This window comes from Musa acuminata, chromosome BXJ2-7, assembly GCF_036884655.1.
Source record: "Musa acuminata AAA Group cultivar baxijiao chromosome BXJ2-7, Cavendish_Baxijiao_AAA, whole genome shotgun sequence".
NCBI lineage: Eukaryota > Viridiplantae > Streptophyta > Magnoliopsida > Zingiberales > Musaceae > Musa > Musa acuminata.
In genome coordinates this window covers 12,234,860-12,262,080 of record NC_088344.1, presented here as the reverse complement: position 1 = coordinate 12,262,080, position 27,221 = coordinate 12,234,860, and the positions used below count along the sequence as shown (strand labels likewise).

General features: G+C 39.9%; 2 protein-coding genes across 4 annotated transcripts; both read left to right on the top strand.

Annotated features, from left to right (window-relative positions):
* The first annotated feature begins 436 nt into the window (after positions 1 to 436).
* On the top strand, positions 437 to 19,892 carry LOC135617274 (cycloartenol synthase-like). The gene is made up of 19 exons (XM_065117326.1): positions 437 to 572; positions 689 to 916; positions 1,727 to 1,912; positions 2,236 to 2,325; positions 2,413 to 2,607; positions 2,987 to 3,071; positions 3,652 to 3,818; positions 5,181 to 5,369; positions 6,052 to 6,165; positions 6,309 to 6,431; positions 6,524 to 6,646; positions 6,708 to 6,806; positions 6,875 to 6,931; positions 8,653 to 8,699; positions 8,782 to 8,925; positions 9,281 to 9,458; positions 10,613 to 10,693; positions 18,947 to 19,030; positions 19,643 to 19,892. Exons 2-19 carry the CDS (start codon positions 719 to 721, stop codon positions 19,760 to 19,762), a joined length of 2,280 nt encoding a protein of 759 aa, XP_064973398.1. The 5' UTR covers positions 437 to 572; positions 689 to 718; the 3' UTR covers positions 19,763 to 19,892.
* A 1,984-nt stretch (positions 19,893 to 21,876) lies between these two features.
* On the top strand, positions 21,877 to 25,664 carry LOC135583909 (serine/threonine-protein kinase STY13-like). 3 transcript variants are annotated; one of them, XM_065117325.1, is made up of 3 exons: positions 21,877 to 22,167; positions 22,242 to 23,312; positions 25,011 to 25,150. In XM_065117325.1, the coding sequence occupies exons 2-3, from the start codon at positions 22,396 to 22,398 to the stop codon at positions 25,021 to 25,023; spliced, it is 930 nt and encodes a 309-aa protein (XP_064973397.1). In that variant the 5' UTR covers positions 21,877 to 22,167; positions 22,242 to 22,395; the 3' UTR covers positions 25,024 to 25,150. The 3 variants fall into 3 exon arrangements, with proteins under 3 accessions (XP_064973397.1, XP_064973396.1, XP_064973395.1); XM_065117324.1 differs by having other exon boundaries at positions 21,878 to 22,053; positions 25,041 to 25,664; XM_065117323.1 differs by having other exon boundaries at positions 21,878 to 22,167; positions 25,041 to 25,664.
* The last annotated feature ends 1,557 nt before the right edge of the window (positions 25,665 to 27,221 follow it).

Below are 27,221 nucleotides of genomic sequence, written 5' to 3'. Positions count from 1 at the left end.
GGCACTTGACGTCAAAATGACGGATGTCTTCTCAAATCTGGGTCAATATGAACAACAGCCCGGCTCGCATCTGCGTCACTTCTCATCCGACCTATTGGACCAATCCAATGAGCCCACTCGGCCCAAACCATACAAAAGTGGCCTTTTACAGATGCGGGCTCTGGGACCCACAGTTACTCTCATCACCAGACGAGGGTATCCGGGAGGGTGAGACATGAGTCCGAAATCTTTTTTACTTGTGACACAAACGTGGACAGTCCCACGTGATGAAACAGTCAACCGAACTCGATCTCCAAGGACGATAAGTGCTACCACTACCTAGAAACGCACCCTTTCCTATACACGGCCCAGTAACCCACCACGTCGCCTCGTTATTCACGTAGGCCCCACGTGAAAGCAGACTGAGCAGTCCAGCCAGTGGATTCATCCCCGCGGTGGGACATCTCCCAACGCCTCCCCATAAACGTGTGTACCTCTCCGCTACCTCGGGCTCGCTATCGCCTTTCCCACGGTGCTTTGGATTCATCGAAGTCCGAGACCGAGCCAACCGGTGAAGCTCACCTACCTCAAAGGTAAATTTCTTCAGCGCCTCGTCCTCTCCCAAACTACCAATCCATCCTCACCACCATTGGTTTCTCGATCGGGTCGGTCTTTCCATCTTCTCATTCTTGGAGCGAATCTTGAATAGGGTTTCCCGGCGACCCCTTTGGATCCGGCAATGTGGAGGCTCAAGATCGCGGAGGGCATCGGCCCGTGGCTGCGGACCAACAACAACCACATCGGAAGGCAAGTGTGGGAGTTCGACCCGAGTCTGGGCACGCCCGAGGAGATCGCGGAGGTGGAGAGGGTCCGGGAGGAGTTCCGGAAGAACCGATTCGAGAAGAAGCACAGCTCCGATCTCCTCATGCGCTTGCAGGTATAGATAAAAAAGGTTTTTATTTGCTCTTAATTTTATGGTCGGTTACAAAAGAAGAAAAGGTAGAAAAGCTGCAATTAATAGTGGAATAGTTGCATAACATCACTTGCAGAAAGGCGTCCAAGATTCGAAACGTTAAAGTATGCTTTTCTATATCCATTTGTAAATTGCTAATTTGGTTATCGTTCCAGCCGAGTCTAAGCCTATAAAAAGCACATCTAGGAAATTTATCTTTGTAATTAATGACTTGGAACTCTGGAAGTTATCTTGTGACTACTGGAGTACGAATCTTGAAATTTCAGTTTTGCACTATAGCTTATGGTCTAAAATAATACAATGGTGCCTTGATTGTTCTGAGTTCACGTAGTGGTGCTGAGTACGAAGGCAGAACATGCTGATCTATGGAAGGTCTCACCAGTGCCTGCACTATAGCTAATGCCAATTACATAGCATAAAAGAAACAAGAAGAAAAGAAATGTCAATATCTTTTATGGATTTCCATATGCTGCCTTCCTACCCTAAATAGAAGAAACACAGACCAAGTGGCTTATGTACTACAAGTTATTATCTTGGACTCTGACCTTCAGCCGGTAACTTGTAATTCTTTTCATTAATGGATTCCCTTCTCTGAGTAGAAATATCTGTTCATCCGTCCTTCCTAGCTGAAATGAATGTTAATGTAATTTTGGTTCTCAACCCTTGAGAAGTTTGGCTTCCTTGAGAACTAAGGGTTCTCTTTTCCCTTTTGAACGTGCATTGTTTTGTGCAGATGAAAGTTTTAGTTAGCATTTTCTTTTTACTTTAATGCAGTTTTCAAAGGAGAATCCACTTGAATTGGACTTTCCTATCATCAAGCTACAAGACCATGAAGATGTCACAGAAGAAGCTGTTCTGACGTCCTTAAGAAGGGCTATCAGCCGAATTTCTACCCTCCAAGCACATGATGGACACTGGCCTGGGGATTATGGCGGCCCAATGTTCCTTATGCCAGGATTGGTATTTGCTCTTATTTGTGGATAAGATAAACTCTTAGAACTGAATCCTTTTGGTTCTTTTTATAATTCTGAAAATTTTCTTCCTTTGGTTATCTATTTTCATATGGAAATGGTTTTTTTGCTTCATCTATGTGCTCAACATATTATCTTTATTCACTTTAACATTAGTGAAGAGCTTGATGTTGTTTAGTTTGTTTGTCAAATAAAGCTAGCAGGAAAACTAGTGGATGTACATTTTGCTGAATGAATATAAAGCATTGAAGAAATAGGATTCCATCATTAGACAACTAAGTCTTAATATCTACTGTGGTTCATTTTCTGCAGATCATAACTTTGTATGTCACTGGAGCCCTAAATACTGTTTTGACACCAGAACATCAGAAAGAGATCCGTCGATACCTATACAACCACCAGGCATTGACATTTTCTTATTTTTTAAGAATATTCATTTTATTTTTGTTTCGTAAATTGTAATTATAAGTTATGAATCATGCATTGCAGAATAAAGATGGAGGCTGGGGTTTGCATATTGAGGGTACAAGCACTATGTTTGGTACAGCTTTGACATATGTTATTTTGAGATTGCTTGGAGAAGGATCTGATGGTGGGTTTGGGGCAATGGAAAAAGGGCGAAACTGGATCTTAGACCATGGCAGTGCAACTGCTATAACATCATGGGGGAAGATGTGGCTCTCTGTAAGTGATGCTTTCCTTTTCTTTCCATGTTTTTCTCTTTTGATCAATAAGAACCTGAAGGCTATGGATTGCATAATTGGGTTAGTGATCCCACAGCAGAAGTCAGCCTATGTAGGCCAATCACACCACACCAGAAACCATGCACCACTCCATTAATTTTTCCAATTGCACCACATGCTTTGCATTCTTGTTGGACCAACCACTGGAATTCACAGATCACCCACAGTCCTGCCAAGAAAAAAACATATTGAACAACTATGTTGCCATTGGTGGTAATGAAATCCCTGACCACCTTACAATGAGTTGTTGTCACTCGTTTATACTAGTTTTTTGGTCACAAATACAGCTGAAGATCCTTGATGTTTGTGTTTTATTTTAGGTACTTGGTGTGTTTGACTGGTCTGGTAACAATCCTTTGCCCCCAGAAATGTGGTTACTGCCGTACTTCCTCCCAGTACATCCAGGTGTGGACATCTGCTATAATACAAAATAAGGAACAAGAGAAACTGCATGGGAAAAAAAAAATCATAGGCAAATCCTGTTCTTTAAGCAGTACAACTTCCTACGAAATATAAATGCTTTTACTTTTGGTAGCTTGTGTCATGCTTTTTTATGGAGTTGAATTTGATCTTCTCCTTATTACATAAACTTTCCAGTACTCCCATATTAAAATATCATTTTCTTCCATATAACTGTAGCCTCTGCTTTGTTCTGGTTGTGCATGTCACAACTGAGGCTGCCTCTTGCCTTCAAATGCATATGATAATAAATTATGTTCAAAACTTTGTAATATGAACAACCTTGAACCATCACTTATTCTCAAAACCACAACTAGGAAAATACATATTTTCTTTGGTTGCCCCATACTAGGTATGTGTTTCAATGAAGATTAACAAATTGCATCATCAAAACTCCAGCAGTGAATACTATTTTTAACTTGGCATTTCATTGACCTATTAATAATTTTTTATGCCAACCAATATAATTTCTGGATTTAAAGTCTATTAGTTTTATGCTTTTAAATTCTGTTGTCTTATTTTGTAGGACGAATGTGGTGCCACTGTCGGATGGTTTATCTACCCATGTCATATATATATGGAAAGAGATTTGTTGGTCCAATTACACCAACTGTTGTATCACTAAGAACAGAGCTATATAATATTCCATATGACCAAATTGATTGGAATCAGGCTCGGAATGAGTGTGCAAAGGTTGGTGACATTTATTTTCACAAGCATATTGTCCTACTAGTAGGATTTATCTCTAATGGTCTAACCTATGTATCTTTGCCTATATATATATATATACATATATATATATACATATATATATGCATATATATACATATATATACATATATATACATATATATACATATATATACATATATATATATATATACATATATATATATATACATATATATATATATACATATATATATATATACATATATATATATATATATATATATATATATAGAGAGAGAGAGAGAGAGAGAGAGAGAGAGGTCAACATAGATAATGGAACAAGAGAGCATATTGGCACTTAAAAGGCAAGGCAAAGATCTCAAGTGCCTCAGGAATGCCAGCTGCTCAATGGCATCACAAGTTATGCAATATGTGTTTCACATGCAGTGTTGTGTGCTAGAATGGGAATATGAACATGTTTCATGGTTTGGTACCACATTCAGGACATAGCCGTTCTTCATGTTAATTTGTGTGGGCATTCTCAGCACAACAGTCAATGCTTGAAGGCGATTCTGAAACCATTGTTAGTATGTGATTCTTTCTTGAAGCAATCCATACTATGGTTACACTCTATAAGACTCCCATATATGATTTTACTACTTTTACCAGTATTTACTGTCTCCTACAAGGATTAACATGCCAATCAATACATGGCAAAATGAGGTTAAATGTACTATGCCAATAATGCATTTACTTGTGCCCAATAGATTTTTTTCTAAAGGTGCTGAGATATGCCTTCTTTAAATTTTGGTCTCTGCTGGCCGAGGGCATACTAGTTGGCACTACATAATTCAACTCCTAGCCAGAAGGTATTGGCATGCTTTACAAGCTGGCAATCCTTAATACTATATATCACAACTATTTTGGGACTGCCCTTTTACAATGGTAGATTTCCTTAATCTGACTTATCTATTGCATTAGTTTGTCCCTCGTTTGCACAAGTTGCCTTGGTTAGAGATCAATTTAGAATTTAACTAAGTTGGGCTTGTTTCATATAGGAAAATTTGTCAAAGATTGGAGGATGTAATTGACACTTAAAGATTTATTCCTAGTTGATGCTTGTTAGCTGATTTATCGTAGACCTCTATCATAGTGATCTTTCCCTATGATTATAGTATGCAGAGTTTTAGTCCCTTAACATTTCAACAATCGGCACTAAAATCTCAACATCATTACTTTTCTTGAACATCTTAAATATGATTTACATATACCAGGGATCAATAAAGATAGAGAAACTCTACAGCTGGTGGTTATAATCTTATCACTTTTAAGTACTTACTAAATGCTTGTTTCTTATGGGTTTTGATGTTTTATTTTTATCAGGAAGATCTTTATTACCCACATCCGCTGATACAAGATATCCTTTGGGCATCTCTGCATAAAATTGTTGAACCTATTCTAATGCATTGGCCTGGTAACAAGTTGAGAGAGAAGGCTATAAATACTGCTATGCAGCATATCCATTATGAGGATGAGAATACTAGGTATATTTGCATCGGTCCTGTAAACAAGGTAAGCATGAAAATTTCTTTTAAGACAAGGTGATTAGCTATTGTTTGGTAGATTTTGTTGAACTACTAAAATAAAATTGGAAGCTTTGGAAGAAATAGAGTTCCAGGAGAGTGAACATATCCATGTGACTTATCTCAAATATTAGGGACATTATGGCTTCTTGTTGTCATTGGTAGTTGTTGACAAACAAACAAATATACGATCAACCATGATATGTATAACTTTGGGACTTAATATAAGAAAAAACAAATATGCATGAGCCAGACCCATATATCTGGAACATTTGAACTGTACATTTTCATTTGAAACAAAATAAGCTTGGTATGTGTTGCACTAGCTTTGATAACAGCTTCATTGATTTCTGGAATAGTGTGATTTATGTTTGATTCTCACTGTGAACACAATTGGGAGTCTCATGACTGGCTACCACTTCCCTTTCCACCACTTATTTCTTGTTATGATAATTCTTATCTGTCATTATTCTATGCCAAAGAACATCATATAACTGCACTACTAGTGCTAAATGACTATTGATCAAAAGTTTAGTGTACCAAATTTAATAAGAATGACTTATAGAAACCTAAAACCAGTTGGGTTTCATAATGTTCTTCTTGAGTTTATCTAAAAATTTCATGCAGCTATCATGTGGCTGAGTTGTTGGTTACTAAATTTATGTAACTAGGTACTTAATATGCTTTGCTGCTGGATTGAAGAACCAAATTCAGAGGCTTTCAAGCTGCATCTTCCAAGAGTATCTGATTATTTGTGGGTGGCTGAAGATGGAATGAAAATGCAGGTCTGAAAGATTAATAAAATTATATATTCTATTTTTTTGCATTTCCTAGCATCATTTTTCAATTTATCTCCAACATATTTAAACAATTCATGTGCACAACTCTTTGAGAGCATTTTTCAAATTTCTTGGTTTTGTTTTTTCAGGGTTACAATGGCAGCCAGTTGTGGGACACAGCTTTCACTGTTCAGGCTATTATCTCAACTAATCTATCTGAGGAATTTGGTCCTACTCTTAAGAAGGCACATGAATTTGTTAAAAACACACAGGTTTAGCATCTTTTAATACGGATTTTTTTTTCTATGTTACTGTTATAATCAGATTAGTATTTTCACATTTAACTTGCTCCTGATTTTGGAAGGTTCTTGAAGACTGCCCTGGTGATCTTAATTCCTGGTACCGTCACATATCTAAAGGTGCATGGCCTTTTTCTACTGCAGATCATGGATGGCCTATATCAGATTGCACTGCAGAAGGACTTAAGGTATCTCAATGTCTATTATTGAGCAATAATTATATTTTTTTATCATTTTTTTCTTTTGCAGGCATCACTCCTGTTATCAAAGATTTCTCCAGAAATTGTTGGCTATCAGATTGATGGAAGGAAGCTTTATGATGCCGTCAATGTTATCCTTTCACTGATGGTAACATTAATTGAAAATCAGATATAAAACAAAACAATAGATTGTCATTAATTATCACATTATTGCAGAATCAGGATGGTGGTTTTGCTACTTATGAACTTACAAGATCCTATGCCTGGTTGGAGGTAAGTACTTCACAAATATTCCCTTTCTGTTTACTTTCTGCATTTTTCTGTTGCCGCTTTTGGTTCTCCAGTTTATTTTTGTAATATGAACTGAACAATAATCGCTTAAGGATTCTTTGTAACTTAGCATTTATTCTTGTACTCAAATTTGGCAAAGATCCAAGGTGATTTGAGGTGCCAAAGATTCTTGCAGCCTAGGTGTGAGGCGAGGTGCACATACCTTATTGAAGAGACACACAACACTTGAATAAAGAAAAATAATCTTAGAAATGCCCATATACTTAAACATGAGATTTAATTATTATTTACTGACATCTAAATTCTCAAGTGATTTTTTGGATCATTAACTCAAATGATGAAGAGGTGTAAGAAGAATGCAACAGAGGAAGAGAACAGAAATACCAGAGGAAAGAAAAGAAACAAACAGAAAAGGAGGATGGGATCAACAAACCAATATTTTGAAGTCTAATTGTTAAGGCTCCTTTTCATTTCAAAGTGTGGAAAAGCTTCTCTACTGATTGATCTTTTTTTCTGTTTGTAAAAAAATGAAATTATTACCCCTTTGAAAATTAAAATCTAACTTGATCTCATTCATCACATAAATCAGATGGTTGATAATGAAGAGACTAATCATGGTTTGGGCTTAGGCATCATGGGCTAAGACCATGTAGTAACAGTGAAGATGACAATTGTATTTTAGCCATTTTCAACTTCGTTACATTCTGGCAGTTGGAAACAAACTAACCCACAGAACCTCTCTGTTTTTCCTTTATTTTATATATATATATATATATATATATATATATATATATATATATATATATATATGTTTGTATGTATGTATATTCTCTTTTGGACTCTTAAAAGGGTGGCCAAGCACACACTGTGTAAGGAAGGCCAAAGCACTTTGTGTTTGTGAGCATCTCTAATTCTTTGCAACAGATCTGAATCTATCTGTTCAATGGGTTGATTTCAAAGTAATCCTGGAGATATAGGCATATCTGGTTCGTTTTAGTGTAAAAATAACATTTGATTTTCATGTGGTAATCCTGACTCTGTTTTTATCAGCTTCTAAATTCTAGTCATGTCCATTGCATAGCTGCACTACCATATTGTTGACTTGAGTCTAGTGTTCAAGAATCATTCAAATCTCACTTCTAAGGCTTACACTACTCTTGACCAGCATTGGTTCATATATGTTCAATGCATCTTCATAAAATTTCTTGTTCAGTTTCCATTGGTATCAAAAATTTTCTAAAGGATCTATTTTCTAATCTCCCTAAAAAAAATGAAGCATTTGAAGATAAATGTAAAGCCCATATTTTAATTTTTCCAAAAACAAATAATCAACTGCTGCTTGCTATTATCCTACAGTTCATGGAAAAACACCTTGTCATTGAGTTTTCTTGAGGATATTGTCCCTCTCCAGCATTCTTCTGTTGCATGCATAAAAATAGCATATACTGGCAAATCAAATTTTGAAATGCCATGGTTTCTCTTTTTTTATAACTGTTACATTTATGGTACTGTACAAATAATGTCATTATCAGAAAAATCTTATGTTTATGACATAAAATATGACAGGACTTATGTCAATTTAAATTGTTCTCTTCATTTCTATAAGGTATATATTTTAGCAGCATGCTATTGGAAGGGCCAATACAATTGCTGTCTCTCTTTTTCTCTCTTCACTTACTGAGATGCCTCTATTTTCTGCATAGATTATCAATCCTGCTGAAACTTTTGGAGACATTGTTATTGATTATCCGTAAGATTTCTTTACTTGTAATTCTTAATAGAAAATCTTCTTTAATCTAGGAAATCTTGTTTAATGTACATGTCACTTGCAGATATGTTGAATGTACGTCAGCGGCAATTCAGGCATTGACATCATTTAAAAAGTTATACCCTGGCCATCGGCGAGAGGAGATAGATAATTGCATCACAAAATCGGCTCGTTTTATTGAAAAGATTCAGCAAGCTGATGGTTCATGGTTTGCATTTATTTGTTGTCTATATTCCCTACACAAAATTTGTTTTCTTAAGCTGTCATTTGTCATCAGTTGCCTTGTTGTGTCTGTATAGATATTTTTGCAATGTTTATATGCGCATTCATTTAAAAGGTTCAATGAATTATAGATGCAATCTTGGCCACTGGCAAGGGAAGATTATATGTATTCATTGTTGCATTTATTGGTGCCTATAAAAATCTGTCTTTCAGAACTATAATATATTGTTATATACTTATATATATGTATATTTGTGTGACATGTCTACACAAACATTCAATTAAAAAGTGTCTTTTAAATTATTATTTTTGCAGCAGACTGCTGAAACTATTTCTAACAGGTATGGATCTTGGGGTGTTTGCTTCACCTATGGCATATGGTTTGGAGTGAAGGGATTAGTTGCTGCTGGAAGGACATATGAGAGCAGCTCTTGCATCCGAAAAGCATGTAACTTCCTGTTGTCTAAACAACTGGCTTCTGGTGGCTGGGGAGAGAGCTACCTTTCATGTCAAGATAAGGTTTGCTTCCAACTTATTTAATGAGACTTTTTCCCTAGTTTCTTACCTGAATGGGTGCCTGCAGCATCACTACTGCATATATGGATGCTATTTCCTCTTTCAACTTATGAGTCATGTATAAACAGTAGTTCTGCTTGTCAAGTTTCTATCGTTGCCTTTGTACAAAAATCGACAGCATCATCACTATGCTAAAGCATTCGACAATGTTTTACTTTTTGATAATAGAAAAAAATTTGATGCTGCATGTCTTAAATTTGTCTTTTAAAGAAGTCAAAAATTTATAACTACTGTCAGTTCATTTCATGACCTTAGTTCCACATTGAACTGACCACCAAGGGAGTTGGAAGAAACAAAACAAAACTAATGATTCTTTAGTGTGGTATCTGTTGTCCTCTAAGTAAAATTCTTTAGCAGGTCCTTTGGAATGCTCACTAAGGCTGATGCAGATATTATTGGTCAGTTGGATCTTAACCTAGTTATCCATTTTTTCGGTCTATTGTTCAGAGTGCATGTTAACATGACATTTGAGATTTGACCATTTATATTCTAGCAAGAAAGACAATTATCCCTAGGTCTTAAAGTTACATTAACAATGTCATTACTGATTTGTTCATTTTGGCCATAAGGTGTCTATTTTTGCCAATACCTTGTCAGTTCAAGTGTAACTTGCTAAAGCTGCATGTAGCAACATAAATTTTCATCTGTCTTCTCATTTCTACAGATTGGTTTTGCTCAATGTAATTTTTACTATGGTATGTTTTTTAGTCTGCTTAATTAGTTAATTAGGTTAAAAAGCATAGCTAGATTCAGGTCTTAGTGATCAATTGAATACCCATCTATTTGTTGAAGTCAAACAGAGCACAACTTAAAAACATGCTGAAATTCAAATTTTCTAAATAAGTTTATCAGCTATCTGTTATTTAACTTTGGCAAGATTTTCCCAACCTGTATCCCACCTACTTGCACTCATTTATGCTATTTGGGGCTTGGTTGATTATCTACCAATCTCATTTGTACATGTATCAATTGTTGAAATGCATCCTTACATGATCTGGAATAGATGTCAGGATTATACATATTGACCGAATTGAGTTTCATTCGGGTGTTCCTTTATCCATAAACCAAATTTTTAGAACTCACTATCTTTTAAACAGGTCTACACCAATATTGAGGGCAACAGAACTCATGCAGTGAATACTGGTTGGGCTATGCTAACTCTAATTGATGCTGGGCAGGTTTGTTTCCTGTTCTATTTGCATATATGGATCCACAGTTATGTACCAGAATGACTTTTCTTTTGGCATATTATCCTTCCACTCTAATTATGAATACATATGCCATTGATTCACTGTATTTGCATGTTGACTATAATGTCATCTATGTGGATTTCATTTGACATTGTAGACAAATTAATAGAAGATAATGCATCAGTATATACGGAAATCTCATTTGACTCCTGACCACCATTGCACATGTATTACATACTTTAGTTGATAAATTTATCCTTTATATCTCCATCACACTTGTGCTGTTGTCGATATTAGTAAATCAAATTTTGTTGTTGACCTGTCTTTGAAGATATCAATACAGTTTTAACTTTTAAGCAACTTTTAATTTAGGACATGTGACAATCAATATATTTTGTCATGATAAATTACAATAGTCTACATATGAAAGAATGAGATTTCCTTTTAACAATGAGGTAGTGTCCCCTTCATTCTATCAAACTTAAGAAGTAAAATCCGAAATTCAATGTCACTCAGAACATAATTAACTGGACATTTGTCACTTGTATGTCACGGCCTTAGCTGGAATTGCCTAAGGCATGAGGCACCCTTGTGGCCAGGACGCAAACTTAGCTTGCGTTGCCTAAGTCGCGCTTCGCTCTTGCGATATTGCTCCGCAAAGATCAGCCCACTTGTAACCTCTCGCAGGTCCCGAAGGACCTGTAAAAGATAAAGTTGATTAGTTCGAAAGAACGAGCAACGGACAAGTCCCGAAGTCTCGCGGAAAGGGGAAGCTTTACAAGCAATTCAGCGAGCACCTTGCGTGCACAAGAGAAAGGAGGGAGAGGGGGAAAACAAGGGCTTTAGAAGGTTGAACGAACAGCTGCAAGCCCACAAACAGCTACTCACCGAGTCCCGGGCACGATAACAAGTTCCCGTCAAGGCAACGTGCGAACTTGCGAATGAGTGTTCAATGCCCGGTACTATACGAAGCCCCATCTAGCCCTGTGCCACCCGAGGGGTTCCAAGGGGCGGAGATGGCTGACGTTTTGGTGAGCGGAGGCAGATTCCAGAAATCAACCCGCGGCATGCGAAAACGGAGCTGTTTTGGGCTGTTTTGGGGCTGTTTTGCTCGGTTCGGTGAGCGGTCACTTTGTAATGCTGCAGCTTGTTCGAACTTACATTTTTACAAGCAAAATGACCCAAAACCAAGAGAAAACATGCTGTCAAGTAGCTGTACATGTAGGTGTGAGGGATGAACGGTTCGTTGAACGGAGTTGTTGTGAGTGCGCGACGACCGTTCGTGACATTCTCCCCCACTTAAACTGTCGACGCCCTCGTCGACGCTTGTTGGTAGTTGTTGATGATCTCTTCTTCATGTCGCAGGGCGCCTTCAGGCTCCCAACTGGCTTCAGTTCGGGGAAGCTTTCGCCACTTCACCAAGTACTCTGTCTGCTTAGCTCCGTTGGGTAGCTTTATCTTGCGGTCTGCCAGAATGGTTTCAACTCGCTTCTCGTAGGAGGCTGTGATGGGAGGTAGCCGAGTTGGAACACTTCGGGAAGCATCTTGCGGATCCGAGTGGTAGGCTTTTAGGTTGCTGGCGTGAAGAACGTTGTGAATTTTGATCCATGCCGGCAGCTGCAACTTGTAAGAGACGTTGCCTACCCTGCTGATAATTGGGAAGAGCCCTTCATACTTGCGCACCAATCCTTTGTGGACTTTGTTCCTAAAGAATTGGAGTGATGCTGGTTGAAGCTTTACCAACACCAAATCGCCAACTTTGAAGTCTTGTGGTCGCCTTCCCAAGTCTGCCCACTTCTTCATCCTTTTAGCCGCCTTCTCCAAGTAAGCCCGCGCAATATTTGCATTTCGATGCCACTCCTTTGTGAAATGGTAGGCTGACGGACTACTCCCAGTATACCCAATTGCCATGGTGTGCGGAGTCGACGGTTGTTGTCCTGTAATGATCTCGAAGGGGCTCTTGTTGGATGCAGAGCTCCGCTGCAAGTTGTAGGAGAATTGGGCAATGTCCAACAACTTCACCCAATCTCGTTGGTTGGGACTCACGTAGTGCCGAAGATATTGCTCCAAGAGCGAATTTATCCTTTCAGTCTAGCCATCCGTCTGGGGGTGGAGGCGTATAGAGAAGTATAACTTTGACCCCAACAATTTGAATAGCTCGGTCCAGAATCATCCCAGGAACCGAGCGTCTCGATCACTAATGATATTGTGCGGGACTCCCCAATACTTCACCACATCCTTCATCATCAGCTTGGCCGCCTCTTCTGCTGAACAGTGTAGGGGAGCAGCAATGAAAGTTGCATACTTTGAAAACCGATCGACCACCACGAGTATCGATCCGAGTCTCCCTACAAGTGGCAAGCTTGATATGAAGTTCAAGGAAATGCTCTCCCACGACCTTTCTGGTACGGGCAACGACTCCAAAAGTCCCATCGGCTTCCGTTGCTCCACCTTGTCTTGTTGGCAAGTAAGGCACGTTCGAACATATTCCTCCACATCAGTCCCCATCTTCGGCCAGTAGAAGACCCTCTCCACGAGAGCCAACGTTCTGTGAATGCCTGGGTGTCCAGCCCAAAGGGAATCATGACACTCTTTTAAGAGTTCACGCCTCAAATTGTCCACTCGGGGAACATAAACCCTATTCCCTTTTGTGTAAACGAGTCCCTCCTAGACCCAAAATCGTCGTGCCTTGCCTTCTTTGATGAGCTGCATCAGGATAATTGCTTGAGGGTCACTATACAGTCCATCCTTGATCCTGGAAAAGAAGTTGGAGTGCAATTGACTTGCTTGGCCTCCGCCCTCCAATTGTGCGGCATTCACACGCTCCACTTTCCGACTCAATGCATCGGCCACGACATTTGCCTTCCCAGGCTTATACTCCATTGCCATATCAAATTAAGCCAGGAAGTCCTGCCATCGTGCCTGTTTTGGGTAGAGCTTCTTCTGAGTTTGGAAATAGCTCAGGGCGATGTTGTCTGTCCTCAGCACAAATCGCGACCTGAGGAGATAGTGTCGCCAAACTCGTAGACAGTGGATCACTGCTGTCATCTCCTTCTCATGCACTGGATACCGTCGCTCGGTCTCGTTGAGTTTGCGGCTCTCGTAGGCCAGCGGATGACCCTCCTACATAAGTACTCCTCCAATAGCGAAGTCCGAAGCATCTGTATGGACTTCAAAAGGCTCCCCATAGTCTGGCAATTTGAGCACTGGTTCTTCCATAACAGTAGCCTTCAGATCTTGGAATGCTCTTTCACATTTGTCCGACCACTTCCAAGGCTGCTCCTTCTTCAGTAACTCCGTCAGTGGAGTTGCACGCTTCGAGTATCCCGCTATGAAGCGTCGATAGTAGTTGACGAAACCAAGGAAGGATCTCAACTCTGGCACCTTCTTTGGAGTTCGTCATTCCGCAACCGCTTGCACCTTCGACTTATCCATCCGAATGGAGCCATCACCGATTCGATGCCCCAAGAATAAGATCTCAGTTTGAGCAAAGTAGCATTTCTCCCTTTTCACAAACAAAGTGTTCTCCCTGAGAACCTTGAAAATTGTCCGAAGGTGTTTGACGTGCTCCTCGAGCGTTTGACTGTAGACGACGATATCGTCCAAGTAGATGACCACGAACTTATCCAAATACTCCTTGAATAGCTAGTTCATGAGAGTGCAGAACGTGGCCGGAGCATTGGTTAAGCCGAAAGGCATCACCAAGAACTCAAACGCTCCATACCTGGTCACACAAGTAGTCTTCGCTTCGTCACCTTCAGCAATGCGCACCTGCCAATACCCCGACCGAAGGTCGAGTTTTGAGAAATACTTGGCTTTGCCCAATTGGTCAAACAAGTCCGCAATGAGCGGGATGGGATACTTGTTCTTCACTGTCACTTTGTTAAGGGCTCGGTAATCGACGCATAGTCGGAGGCTCCCATCTTGTTTCTTCTGGAAGAGAACTGGAGCTCCGAAAGGTGCTTTAGAGTTGCGGATAAGACCATCGCTTAGCAGTTCGCCTAACTACTTTCGGAGTTCTGCCAACTCTAGCGAGGGGATGCGGTAGGGTGGTCTCGCTGGAGGCTTCACTCTTGGCTCCAGCTCGATGTTGTGATCCACGCCCCTGCGTGATGGAAGAGTCTTCGGCAATTCGGGTGGCATAACATCCTTGAACTCTTTCAGGACATTCGCTACCACAGCAGGTTCTTGAATGGCCTTCTCGTCAAGTGGCTCTAGCTTCATCGCAGCCACGAAGGTTAACTCACCTTTTCGCACCCCTTTCTTTAGTTGTAACGCCGATATATGTTGCGGTTCCTTGGTTCCTCCGAGAGACAGGAACCACGCAGGGGTCGTCGCCTTCCATCATACACAAGGAGTTTAGGAACGGCATAGGCACCAACTTCGACGCGTGCATAAACTCCATTCCAAGAATTACTTGGAAATCGACCAGTGGCACCGCCATCATGTTGGTGTTCCCGCTCCATGTTCCGATCTTGATGGGAACTCCCTTTGCCAATCCGGAGATTCGCCTGGCCTTTGAGTTCACCGCCTTCATTCGACTTGGGCTCTTCTCCAAGATCAACCCAAGTCGCTTTGCTTCTCGATCGGCTATAAAGTTGTGGGTAGCGCCTGTGTCCACCATTGCACGAGTTGTTTGGCCATTGAGCTTGATGTCAACATACATTAGCTCGCCACTTCCTGCTTTTTGTTGCCTTGTCTTCGGGTTCTCCCCCACTTGACCCCGCATGGCATTCAACAAATGCATGGCTCCCATCCGGGGTCCTTGCGACTCCTCATCGTCGTTGCTGGCTTCAGAACTACTCGAACTATGGGCGATAGCCTTGCCCTTGTCCGATTTGGGAGGGTGGATGGAAGCTGTTAGCGCATTGAGTGCCTGTTTTTGTGGGCACTCCCTCACCATGTGTGGCCCTCCACACAAGAAGCATCCGCCAGGTTTCGAGGCCTTGCCTTTCGGGCTTGGCCCTTTGTGGGAACTCTTCTTCTTTTGTTCGCTCCCGTGCTCCTTCCCTCGAGAATGTTTTGGAGGGCGATTGCCTGAAGATTGTTTCCTTCTCCCTGGGTCTTCGGAGGAAACAAAGTCGGTGAGCCTTTCTGCAGCAGCAATTGCCCCGACCACATCGGTGGCATTCCTTCGATTTAGTTCCTGTTGAGCCCATGGCTTCAAACCATCGAGGAAGCTGAACAACTTGTCCTTCTCGGACATGTCCTGTATGTCCAGCATTAGTGCAGAAAATTGTTTCACATAGTCTCGAATGGTGGAACTCTGGCGGAGTTGTCTCAACTTCCTTCTTGCGACGAACTCTGTGTTCTCAGGTAGGAACTGAGTTCTCAACTCCCGCTTCAAGTCTTCCCATGTGTCAACCCGACACCGACCTTGTTGGATCTCCTCCCAACGGGTTCGCCACCAAAGTTTCGCATCTCCGTTCAGATACATTGTTGCTATAGAAACTTTGGTATCTTCAGAATCGAGCCTCGTAGCTCGAAAGTATTGTTCCATCTCTGGCCCCTCCATAACCATGAGGCTCGGGTGCCCTCAAGTTTTGTGGTGGTGCAACGCGGGTGTTGCTTCCTCTCGCATTTAGTGCTCTTGTGAGCATGACCGCCTTTGAAGTGAGTTCCGCCACAACATCCTGTAAGTGTTGCACGAAGTCTTTGGTGTCATCAGACAGTCGGTCGATTAGGGCCTCGACCTTGTCGATCCTGGACTTCGCTTCCTCTTGCGAGCTCTCTACCCCAACAAGCCTTTGTTGGCCATGGTAGGGTTCCTCCATGCTCGCTTCAAGAACATCCGGGCGGGTTTCCGCCGTTGTGAGTCTCTCCTTGTGACTCTTTTTCCCCGTTGGCGCTCCAGATTGCGCCTCCTCCGCTCGCAGAGAGTAGCCAACTTCTCACTCATCATGTTCGCTGTCGCGCTCCTCTTGAGCGGCTCCAACAGCATGAGAGCGAGTGTGCACATGCAGCCCACCTGCGACTGTTTGGGGCAAGGGTCCGGCTTGCACCGTCTTGCTGGATTCGCCACGATGCTTTGCCATGGCGAAGTTCCTTCGCTGCTCGCTCGAAGTGCTTGCCTGCTCTGATACCACAATGTCACGGCCTTAGCTGGAATTGCCTAAGGCGTGAGGCACCCTTGTGGCCAAGACGCGAACTTAGCTTGCATTGCCTAAGTCGCGCTTCGCTCTTGCGATATTGCTCCGCAAAGATCAGCCCACTTGTAACCTCTCGCAGGTCCCGAAGGACCTGTAAAAGAGAAAGTTGATTAGTTCGAAAGAACGAGCAACGGACAAGTCCCGAAGTCTCGCGGAAAGGGGAAGCTTTATAAGCAATTCAGTGAGCACCTTGCGTGCACAAGAGAAAAGAGGGAGAGGGGGAAAACAAGGGCTTTAGAAGGTTGAACGAACAGCTGCAAGCCCACAAACAGCTACTCACCGAGTCCCGGGCGCGACAACAAGTTCCCGTCAAGGCAACGTGCGAACTTGCGAATGAGTGTTCAACACCCGGTACTATACCGAAACCCCATCCAGCCCTGTGCCACCCGAGGGGTTCCAAGGGGCTGAGAAGGCTGACGTTTTGGTGAGCGGAGGCAGATTCCAGAAATCAGCCCGCGGCACGCGAAAACGGAGCTGTTTTGGGGCTGTTTTGCTCGGTTCGGTGAGCGGTCGCTTTATAATGCTGCAGCTTGTTCGAACTTACATTTTTACAAGCAAAATGACCCAAAACTAAGAGAAAACATGCTGTCAAGCAGCTGTACATGTAGGTGTAAGCGACGAACGGTTCGTTGAACGGAGTTGTTGTGAGTGCGCGACGATCGTTCGTGACATGTAGTAAAGATGCATATGCAATATATGTTGCTTTATGAAACTTTATGTGCTGGTTCTGTATTTCTTTAAACTTAGATGTAAATAATATCATGGCATGCAATTTCGAATAGTACCGCCTGGTACGTATCGGTCCGATGGCATACCAGTACGCGGATCACCTGTTATCGGACGAAACGTACTACAGTGCTATAGTACTATACTGTAGCACTGCTACAGTGCTACAGTAAGAGGAAAAATATTTAAAACCACTCGGTACACCCTGGTGTACCGAGCAGTATATGGTACTGTGTACCGTACTGAGCCAACTTCATAACATCGGTATGGTACGGTATTACATACCTTGAATAATATAATCTTGCAAGTGCTCTTTGTTTTTGCTGGTGGATGAGATGACATGCTAAATCACCATGCCAATGCTGAGGTAGTGGTTGATATACTATTTGGTAAGGAGGGAAGATTGATGAATTGTTTATATAGTTTAAGTGGTGATTTTTACCATGATTGTTGTGTGATTGTGATTTGCACCTTAGATTATATATATATATATATATATATATATAAAAGCCAATTGTAAGGCTAGCTAAGTTCTACTAATTTAAATGTTAGAAAACGTGATATACAAAAAGCTACGTTTGCTTAGAATGCTAAGGTGGGTATGTGCATTAATAATAAAGATAGTATGTAAGAACTATTACATCCATGAACAATTAAGAGCAGTTCCAATAGAGGTATATTATCTGAATGTTAGCTAGAAAACAACACATATATAGTTAGTGTCGATGAGGTGAGGATGCTAAAACGGATTTGTGGGCTCAGTATAAAAGGTTACACAAGAAATATTTCCATCAGGACGATCTAAGTAAACTTTATTGGAAATGATAAAATAAAAAATTTGATGTCACTTTGTTTCACTAGTGATAGTGCCCTCGATGGAACTCGATGGCAGGAGAAGATCTATGTAAGTGACCCCAAATTGCTGGGACTTTGTGGTACATTGTTGTATTGTTGCAATGGCAAGGCAGCCTACCATGCAGCATTCTAACAGTTTGCTAACACTCCTTTGCAGCCAAATTTTAAATCCTTGGTCACAATAATTCTAGTACAAACAAGTCCACAAAATATATGAAAAAAGAGTGCAACATTTCCTATTAAATATGGTATGTTCAAAAGACAATGTGAAAAGAAAAATACTGAATGTGGTAGGTATTTGCCAACTATAAGGTACTTGTGCTGCCAGAATTGCTAGAATCGTTATTATCACATTCTATTCACATGCAAGTTTTAACAGTTCTTTTATGGCAAAATGTATTGTATGATGCGTAAGATGTAATATAACTTGCTCTCTTGATTAAGCAACTGACTTGCCACGTGAAGGAGATCCTTTCTAAGATTTTAAAATTTCATAACTATGTTGGAGCAGTGTGAGAGAGATCCAAAACCATTGCATCGAGCAGCAAAAGTTTTAATAAATATGCAGATGGAGAATGGCGAGTTTCCCCAACAAGTAAGACATCTATCATCCTAGCTAGCTTTAAGCAAATGCAAAAATGGATGCTACAATTATTAAAGCTAGATTTATGGTTCACTACAATTTCCCAATTCTTGTTCATGCATATCTTGATTTACTGAACTATAATTTTAATATGGATCTACTGTTTGTGAAACTTATTAGATGGTATGTTATTTATCCATGATCATGAGTGGCACATCTATTGTTGTCATGCACATGTATATTTTATTAAATTAGTTCATTGAAAATTGTCATTTTCTCCTTCCCCTGCTCAGGTCTACTTGTTGATTATATTTTCTCTTCACTAATCTTGAGTTATTTAATTATGGTTGCCATATTCAATTATATTTCACGATCTTCACAGATAAATATACTGATGTAAGTCCTCTAATGCAAATACTAGCTTGGCTTTTTACCAAGAGGAAAAAGAAAAGCCTAGTCTTCCAAACACTTGGAAGGAACCGAGGTCTACTTTTCTAAGCTGGAGTCAGTGAACTAAAAAAATTCCATGACCCATTCATACATGATGGAATTTTTCACACCAGCATGCTTTAAGAACCTAGATGTGTTTTGCTTTCTTTACTTATGATATGTTTCTTTGTGCAGGAGATTATGGGGGTCTTCAACAGAAACTGCATGATCAGTTATTCAGCATATCGAAATATATTTCCAATCTGGGCTCTTGGAGAATATCGAAGCCGTGTCCTGTGCCCTAAGAACAATTGAGTTTCTCTTCCTTGCAGTATTATGTTCAAGCTCTAATAACAACCGAGTTTTCTCTCTTGCTATGTTATGATTGGAATAATTCAGGATTTCTCATCAGCATAATGTCATCTGTCCGATTTTATTTTGTTAAGGTCCCAAAGCAATTTTGTTTCAGTCATTCAACTTTTAGTTCCACAGTTTAATTGATCTTGCATATGGATTTCATGATCTGGAAGTGAAAGTGCAAGTTGGAGGTGTTAGGCTTGTAGTGTACATTGAATCTTAGAACTGTCATGCCATGCTTAGAACATTGGCAAATTGCTGGAAATTCCAAAGTAGGACATCATTATACTTCTTTTGTTGTTAAAGGAGGCCTGGAGGTTGTTGCTTAGATTTCTCGTAAGCACATTCGAGAGACTAAGGGATAGTTTCAACAGACAGTTATTTTCTTTTGTTTTTCTCTTCGCCTATTGCTTTATTTTCAGAAGGAAAACATTCCTGTTACTGTGTGCCTTGATTCAGTAGAATGAGAAGTCTTGTGTATGTATAAGTTCTCAGGAACTTGCTTGCACCTAACCTAAGTGGCAAGTGCTGATTTCTTCAAGATAAATAAGAAAAAACAAAGAAGATGCATTAATGAACCTGTTCTGGTTCCCCAGTATTGCCAAATATGGATGCCATTGAAATGTGCACCAATCAAATAGTGAGTCATATTTATATGTGTATTAGAAATGGTGAATTTTGAACCCCTGTGTAACCTGAATCTGTTGCTAGTGAATTTGACATGGTCACTGAAATGTTGCATAAATTATAGTCATTTGTATCGACACATTGTTTTGGGACTTACTCGATGCAATGAACATGTGTGTCTGTGTTCTATGCATTGGATTTCAAATAAAGATGTGTGTGTAGTTCTATTCTATGCCACACATACTTATGTCAAAGTTGTTACCTAATAGTGCATTAACACAAAAAAAAAAAGGATAAATGGTTTGTCTTGTAGGTATTATTGTTTTTCCTGCAGTGATTTGCTTGTCATGCTTGCTTTTAAGTCTTCATGCTGGTCATTGGTTTTGTGCTTTATCCTAATCATACGATATTGGTGTTCATATCCATTTAGATAAGAGTTTAAGCATGCGTATTTTAGATCGACTGTTTTTGGCAAACACGGTCACTTATTGCAACCCATTTTTCGACTTTGACTTCCTGTTAAATATACGTGTATGTATATGTTTGATATAGCAAATGTATAGATCTCATAATGCTGTTGAATACCTTTAACTAATAGTAATTAGTTTGAGTTAAAAAAAATAAAAATATAAAATACCTAAAGCGCCAGTAATATTCTCGCCAGCACAATCACCAAAAGTCGATCTAAAATAATAGTAAACTCTTGGAAGATTAATGGCAAAGCTGTATCGGATGCACAATTTTTATGTTTTTTTAGGAATTATGTATCTGCTAGACTTGAAATTTTAGAAACAAATACACGTATGTTATATGATTTTGGCAGAAACAAGAGGAAGAAGCTATCCAATATATGACATTCAAGTTGGAGGCGAAAGTGCATAGTCAATCAGTTGACATTTACACAACGGGCGTTATATTAACCTAACGTACTTACAACCCTTGTGACTTCCATGGTTATCGGCAACCCCATCCCATGCTTCAACATGGCAACCATTTAAAAAAATATAAAATATAATTTTATAAAATATAATTTTACAATTATCAATCAAATTCTTATTTCTCATAACTCGTGAATTACCAATCATAATGGACATCTTCTGGATCCACTGGACTTGCAATATGATATCTTAAATCTTAAAAATATTAAATAAAAAATTAGTTCTCATATCTTTCTTTTATTTTTATTTTTATATTATTCCATTTAATTATTTATCATTTTCATTATTTTACGTCAACAATGATAAAAGATGCTGAAGAGAAGAAAAAGAAGAAGGGGAAGAAAAGATAAATGTATGGAATGAGTTTATTTTATTAGAATTAAGTGATATGTTGAGAATATTAAAGTTTTTTACAATTGAATTGTTTATAGAAATCTTCAAAATTAAAAGCTTGAAATAATTAGTAGTAATAAATAATATTATTAGGTGCGGAAGAAGTTTTAAGAAAAGGCAAAAGGGAAAGCAAAATATCAAGCTTGCGGCTCTGCTCCCCGACCGCACTGGTCGTCGTCTTCCTCCACCCCAAATCTCCCCATAAAACCCCTCAATCAACCCTCCTCTCCTCCGCCGACCTGGCGCCCGCCTTCTCAATCCCGAGCGCCGCACTGTGCCGTCTCGATTGCGGTACGTGTTGCTCGAATCGGTGCTTCCTATGCTCGGATAGCTTCCTTGTTCCCGCTTATAGGTTTTCTTGATCGTCCTGATTCTCGGCAATGATTGGTCGATCTTGTAAACGAGGTATTATCTTTGGTTGTTCCTATGAAATAGATTGATCCCTGTGTCTTAATCTTGTTTCGATTTGGATATAACAGGTGTCAATGAGATACTGGGATCGTTTTATGGAGTCTTTTGGGACTTCTTATTGATTGAATTGGTATATAAATTGAGTTTTTGGTGGTAGGATCGAGTGAATTATAGGATTGCTTGAAGAAATTTGTGGGCTTTTGGTTGTTGGTTCGACTGTGAATGGCGGAGGGTTCAAAATTTTCTGGGTTTATTATTGGTGGTGGCAGTGGCGGCAATATTGTTGGGAACGGCTTTTATGATATGGGGTTCTATCGGAAGCTCGATGAAGGCTCCAACATGTCCATGGATAGTGTTGGAAGCCTGCAGACGAGCACTTGTGATGGATCCGTTGCCATGTCCTTGGAGAACAGCAGTGTCGGATCGAACAACTCGAGAACTGGAATTCTGCATCATAATGGACTCCGCCTGTTCCCGGGGGCCAACTTCTCGGTGGGGCACAGCGTGTTGCGACCCGGAAGGGTTTCTCATGCTATGAATGAGGATGCATTGGCTCAGGCTTTGATGGACCCACGATATTCTACAGAGTCTCTTGAGAACTACGATGAGTGGACCATCGACCTCAGGAAGTTGAATATGGGGGTGGCCTTTGCTCAGGGAGCTTTTGGGAAGCTCTATAGGGGCACTTATGATGGAGAAGATGTTGCTATTAAGTTGTTGGAAAAGCCGGAGAATGACCCTGAGAGGGCACAGTTGATGGAACAGCAGTTTGGGCAAGAGGTTATGATGCTTGCAAATCTCAAGCACCCAAATATTGTCAGGTTTATTGGGGCATGCAGGAAGCCAATGGTGTGGTGCATTGTGACAGAGTACGCAAAGGGTGGATCAGTGCGGCAGTTTCTCATGAGAAGGCAGAATAGGTCCGTGCCTCTAAAGCTGGCCGTCAAGCAAGCACTGGATATCGCTAAGGGTATGGAGTATGTGCATGGGTTGGGATTTATACATAGGGATCTCAAGTCTGACAATCTACTTATATTTGCGGACAAATCGATTAAGATTGCTGATTTTGGGGTTGCCCGCATTGAGGTCAAGACTGAGGGGATGACACCTGAAACTGGAACTTACCGATGGATGGCTCCGTATGTGAACTTGCATTCTTTACATTTTTAGCATCTTTAAAACATCTTAAAGTCCTTATTAAGGGTTGCAAGTTTATTTTAATCATCCATTCATATCCATGGCTGTAGATCTTTTTATGTTCAAGTTGGCCTTTTTATTTTTCTTCTTTTGTGTATGGCCATGCTGCCATTATATCTACCAACATGTATGCTTGGAGTTCTCAAGTCTGCTATTACCCAAAATTAGTGAGACCATTTAGTAGAATATATTGTACTTTTCTACTGCCTACATGGGTGAAGAATATTAGTTTCAGGAGCAATCATATTCAAGCATGCAACTTCATTTAGGTTTCTCTTTTGAGTTTCATGATAATGATCTCTTTGTTCTGTCATGCACACCACAATGTTATTGATCATATCTATTGGTTAAGATGATAATTTATTTTATTGATTTACCAACTCCTGCCATTTGCCCTAATTGCAAGCATCAAATGCATGACTAATTATGCACTTTGTTCCATGGTAGACGTTTCAAGTACAGTCGAGCTGCAAAGCATCTCTGCTGTTGTCAATTGAGTTGTACGAAAGCACCATGTGGTCTAATAGATGTTCTATGTGGGTGAAAGCCAAAATTGTTTAACTCATAACTAAATAAGCCATTGAAATATTAGTTCTGTAGCTTGGTCATCGGTCTATACTAGTAGCTTTAGTATATATCACTGACATGTGGATGGATTAACAGACAAGATAATGCATGACCTCTAGCTGCTTTAAATATTTTTCAATATTAACCTTTATGTATACAGACTACCAAAAATTAAACTGCTCTGGTGCTTGTCGACTCTGTTGCATCTTTGGTCCTAGGCTATTTAACTGGGAGCGAGTTTTTATCTGTTGAGGATTCATAGATTGCATGCCTTGAACTAGTGTATTGTTTGACAAGTCTGGGTTTAATTGTTACTGGCAAATTTCACATGTTAACAGTTGTTACACTCCTGGTTTCATGATGATATATGTATTTGGAAATATTGTTGAAGCATATGATCGTTCATCACTGTATCATCATCTGTCCATGCATGTTCGTATGACCTGTCATCCTTATGGAAGTTCCTTCAGACTTGCGGTTAACAATTTATGTGTGTCCTTTTTCTGATGCTTGCTCATTTCTTATATGCTAGCAGATTTTTCTGTGGTGTCTTCATGCGATTAGTGAAGTTTATATTGGATTGAACACTTTTTTCCTTGTTCAATTTTTTATTAGCAAACACATTTGTTAGGCACGAGTTCCTGTAGGTAGTTTGATTAGCTTATGAATGTTGTTTGCTTTTTCTCTCACAAGTTTTATTACTGATATGTGTGAAAAGATCTGAAATTTTAGATTGGAGCTCTTTTTATTTTGTGTCATGTTCTCTAGTATACTTCTCAATCCAATGCAAGTCAAAACCTGTACCCAAAGGTTAATTTAGACTGATTAATTGTAATTTGTGTCTTATCCTGCCTAAAACCTGGTGGTTTGTACGTCCACAAAGAATGTATGGCAATTTTATATTTTACTAATTTGATAAATTTATTCTCAAACTAATTACGATGATTATATTCTAGATCTAATGACTACCAATATTCAAACTACTGACTTTTATGTTTGTTTTCTCTATCTTTTTAACGCATTTATTTAATTTTTTGTTAATTTTGGTGCTTCGACATGATCATTTGATGCAGAATTATCTGTTGACCACACTTTATTCTCAGGGAGATGATACAACACAGACCATACAATCAGAAAGTCGATGTTTACAGCTTTGGCATTGTTCTCTGGGAGCTAATTACAGGGATGCTTCCATTTCCAAATATGACAGCAGTGCAAGCAGCATTTGCTGTCGTGAACAAGGGAGTGCGCCCGGTTATACCACAAGATTGCCTCCCTGCACTCAATGAGATAATGACCCGCTGCTGGGATGCTAACCCTGATGTGCGCCCTTCCTTCTCTGAAATCATCACAATGCTCCAAAGTGCACAAGAGGATGTTATGAATACTGTTCGTAAAGCACGCTTCCGGTGTTGCGTACAACCAATGGCCATCGACTGAGAAAGGTAGTGATTCATGCATGAAAAACACCTTCTGAATCGAAGACAATTAAGAGAAGGTTGGTTGATTCGCCTTTGTAGAAGGTCACAGTTCAAAATACACTCATGGATATTCCTTTGCTTACAAAGTGAAATAGGTGATTTCGATCTTTGTCTGGACTAGATGGTTCATCTTTCTGTTGTATAGGTATAAATGAAAAATATTAGCTTGAGGTTTACCACTAGATCGACTGTCATTGTTGTGACTTCTGAAATCGGTTGAATACAACAAGTTCTATCATTTGTGTATCCTCTACTTCTACCAACACTGGTTTCTTCGGGTCATGTACGAGTGATAACAATGTGATGGGTGAGTTTTTAGGTTATAATTGATGTTACTTTGGGTGCAGTGCAAGCCAATGTGGAGCGTATTACTGATTTGCATTCATTTTCTGTCTTTAACCAGGTAATTGTGAAATCATATTCACAAAAATACTGGTATGAATGTTGACAGTCAGCTGTGCATTACATGTACCTCTAAAAAGCTCATTTTTCCCTTTGTTCACCTCCCTACTCAAGTGTCTTCATGATGCTTTTCTCAATGACGGAGAAGACTATATAGAGGCTATTCATCTTGGTGATGCAGGTGAGATGGCTTTTCTGTTCTTTCCATCGTAAGGTGACATGAGCATGAGAGAGAAAGAGAGAGAGAGAATTGAATAGTGTCGTAACAATAATCATTTATGATTTATCTCTAATTATTCATATCATTATCTGCTCAACTGGTTTTTTATGCTCTCTCCATTCGCTTTACAAAGAAACATTTATCATCAATGAGGAAAATTTTATCTGAAGTTAAAGCCAACAAAGACTCTCAAAATTATTTTCATCTAGACCTTATCAATTAGTCTATTTGGTTGGTAAAGCCTTTGGTAATATATATATATATATATATATATATATATATATGTAATTATGGCTTGATGTAGAGAAAACCTACAAAAGCACCATCAAACAAGATACATCATTTGGTGAGTCACCAATGCTTCTGTCACTTGTATTGTCCAAGCAAATAAATTTAAAATGGATTGGAATGCATGGCCATGAATCTACTGACACAACTGAAGCTTGAGACTGGTAGTAGCCTGAATAACATTGTCCTTGGAAAGGACGACGGATAAAGCTTGGTAGCAGGATAAGGAAAAGGGTTAGGAATTTCCAGACATGAACACTCTTGACACCATTTAGATTGAGAATCAACAACGTGATTATTTATTTTGAAGTGATATGTTCTTGGTCCATTCAATCATCTGCCACAAAGGAGATTGGAACTGTAATTATCACCTTAGGAACAGAACATCGCGTCTAACTTAGAGTAAGCTATAGATTATCCAAACAAAAAACCCATCAAACTTCTTTAGCTAAATGCAAGGGGAGAAAGGTGTCTGCCACCAACAATGTTAGCAAACAAAGTTCTTAAACGGACTCTGTTTCTTGAATTTGATACATGTTTCATCACAATTTGCCCGATTGCAAGTTCCTACAATTTTACCCCATTTTGTCATTTATACAATCTGATAGGGGTAAAAGCAGATTCGACGCAACACACCAGATTTGACGTAATACACCACGACGTCAGCCACCCCTGGACGGCACATTGCCCCAGGGAGTGAGCATTAACACCAACATAATGTGCACCCACACCCACCGTACCCAGACGACCTCATCGTCTGACCCCGCACGACCGGCCGAGGCAGGGGAAGGCGTCGACTAAAGCTCGCCATACCCTGCGGCAGCTCGGCCTTTCACGCAATGCCCACGACGACGACATACGCCATCAAAGGTACGGCCCTGCTCCGGTAGGAT

Excerpts from the sequence above, each read along its gene's own strand:
- LOC135583909 (XM_065117324.1), top strand. The coding sequence starts at position 22,396 with ATGGCGGAGGGTTCAAAATTTTCTGGGTTTATTATTGGTGGTGGCAGT. Across the intron at positions 23,313-25,040 it reads ACTTACCGATGGATGGCTCC|GGAGATGATACAACACAGAC; the intron begins GTATGTGAACTT and ends CTTTATTCTCAG.
- LOC135617274 (XM_065117326.1), top strand. The coding sequence starts at position 719 with ATGTGGAGGCTCAAGATCGCGGAGGGCATCGGCCCGTGGCTGCGGACC. Across the intron at positions 5,370-6,051 it reads GCATCGGTCCTGTAAACAAG|GTACTTAATATGCTTTGCTG; the intron begins GTAAGCATGAAA and ends TTATGTAACTAG. Across the intron at positions 6,432-6,523 it reads AATTTGTTAAAAACACACAG|GTTCTTGAAGACTGCCCTGG; the intron begins GTTTAGCATCTT and ends TGATTTTGGAAG.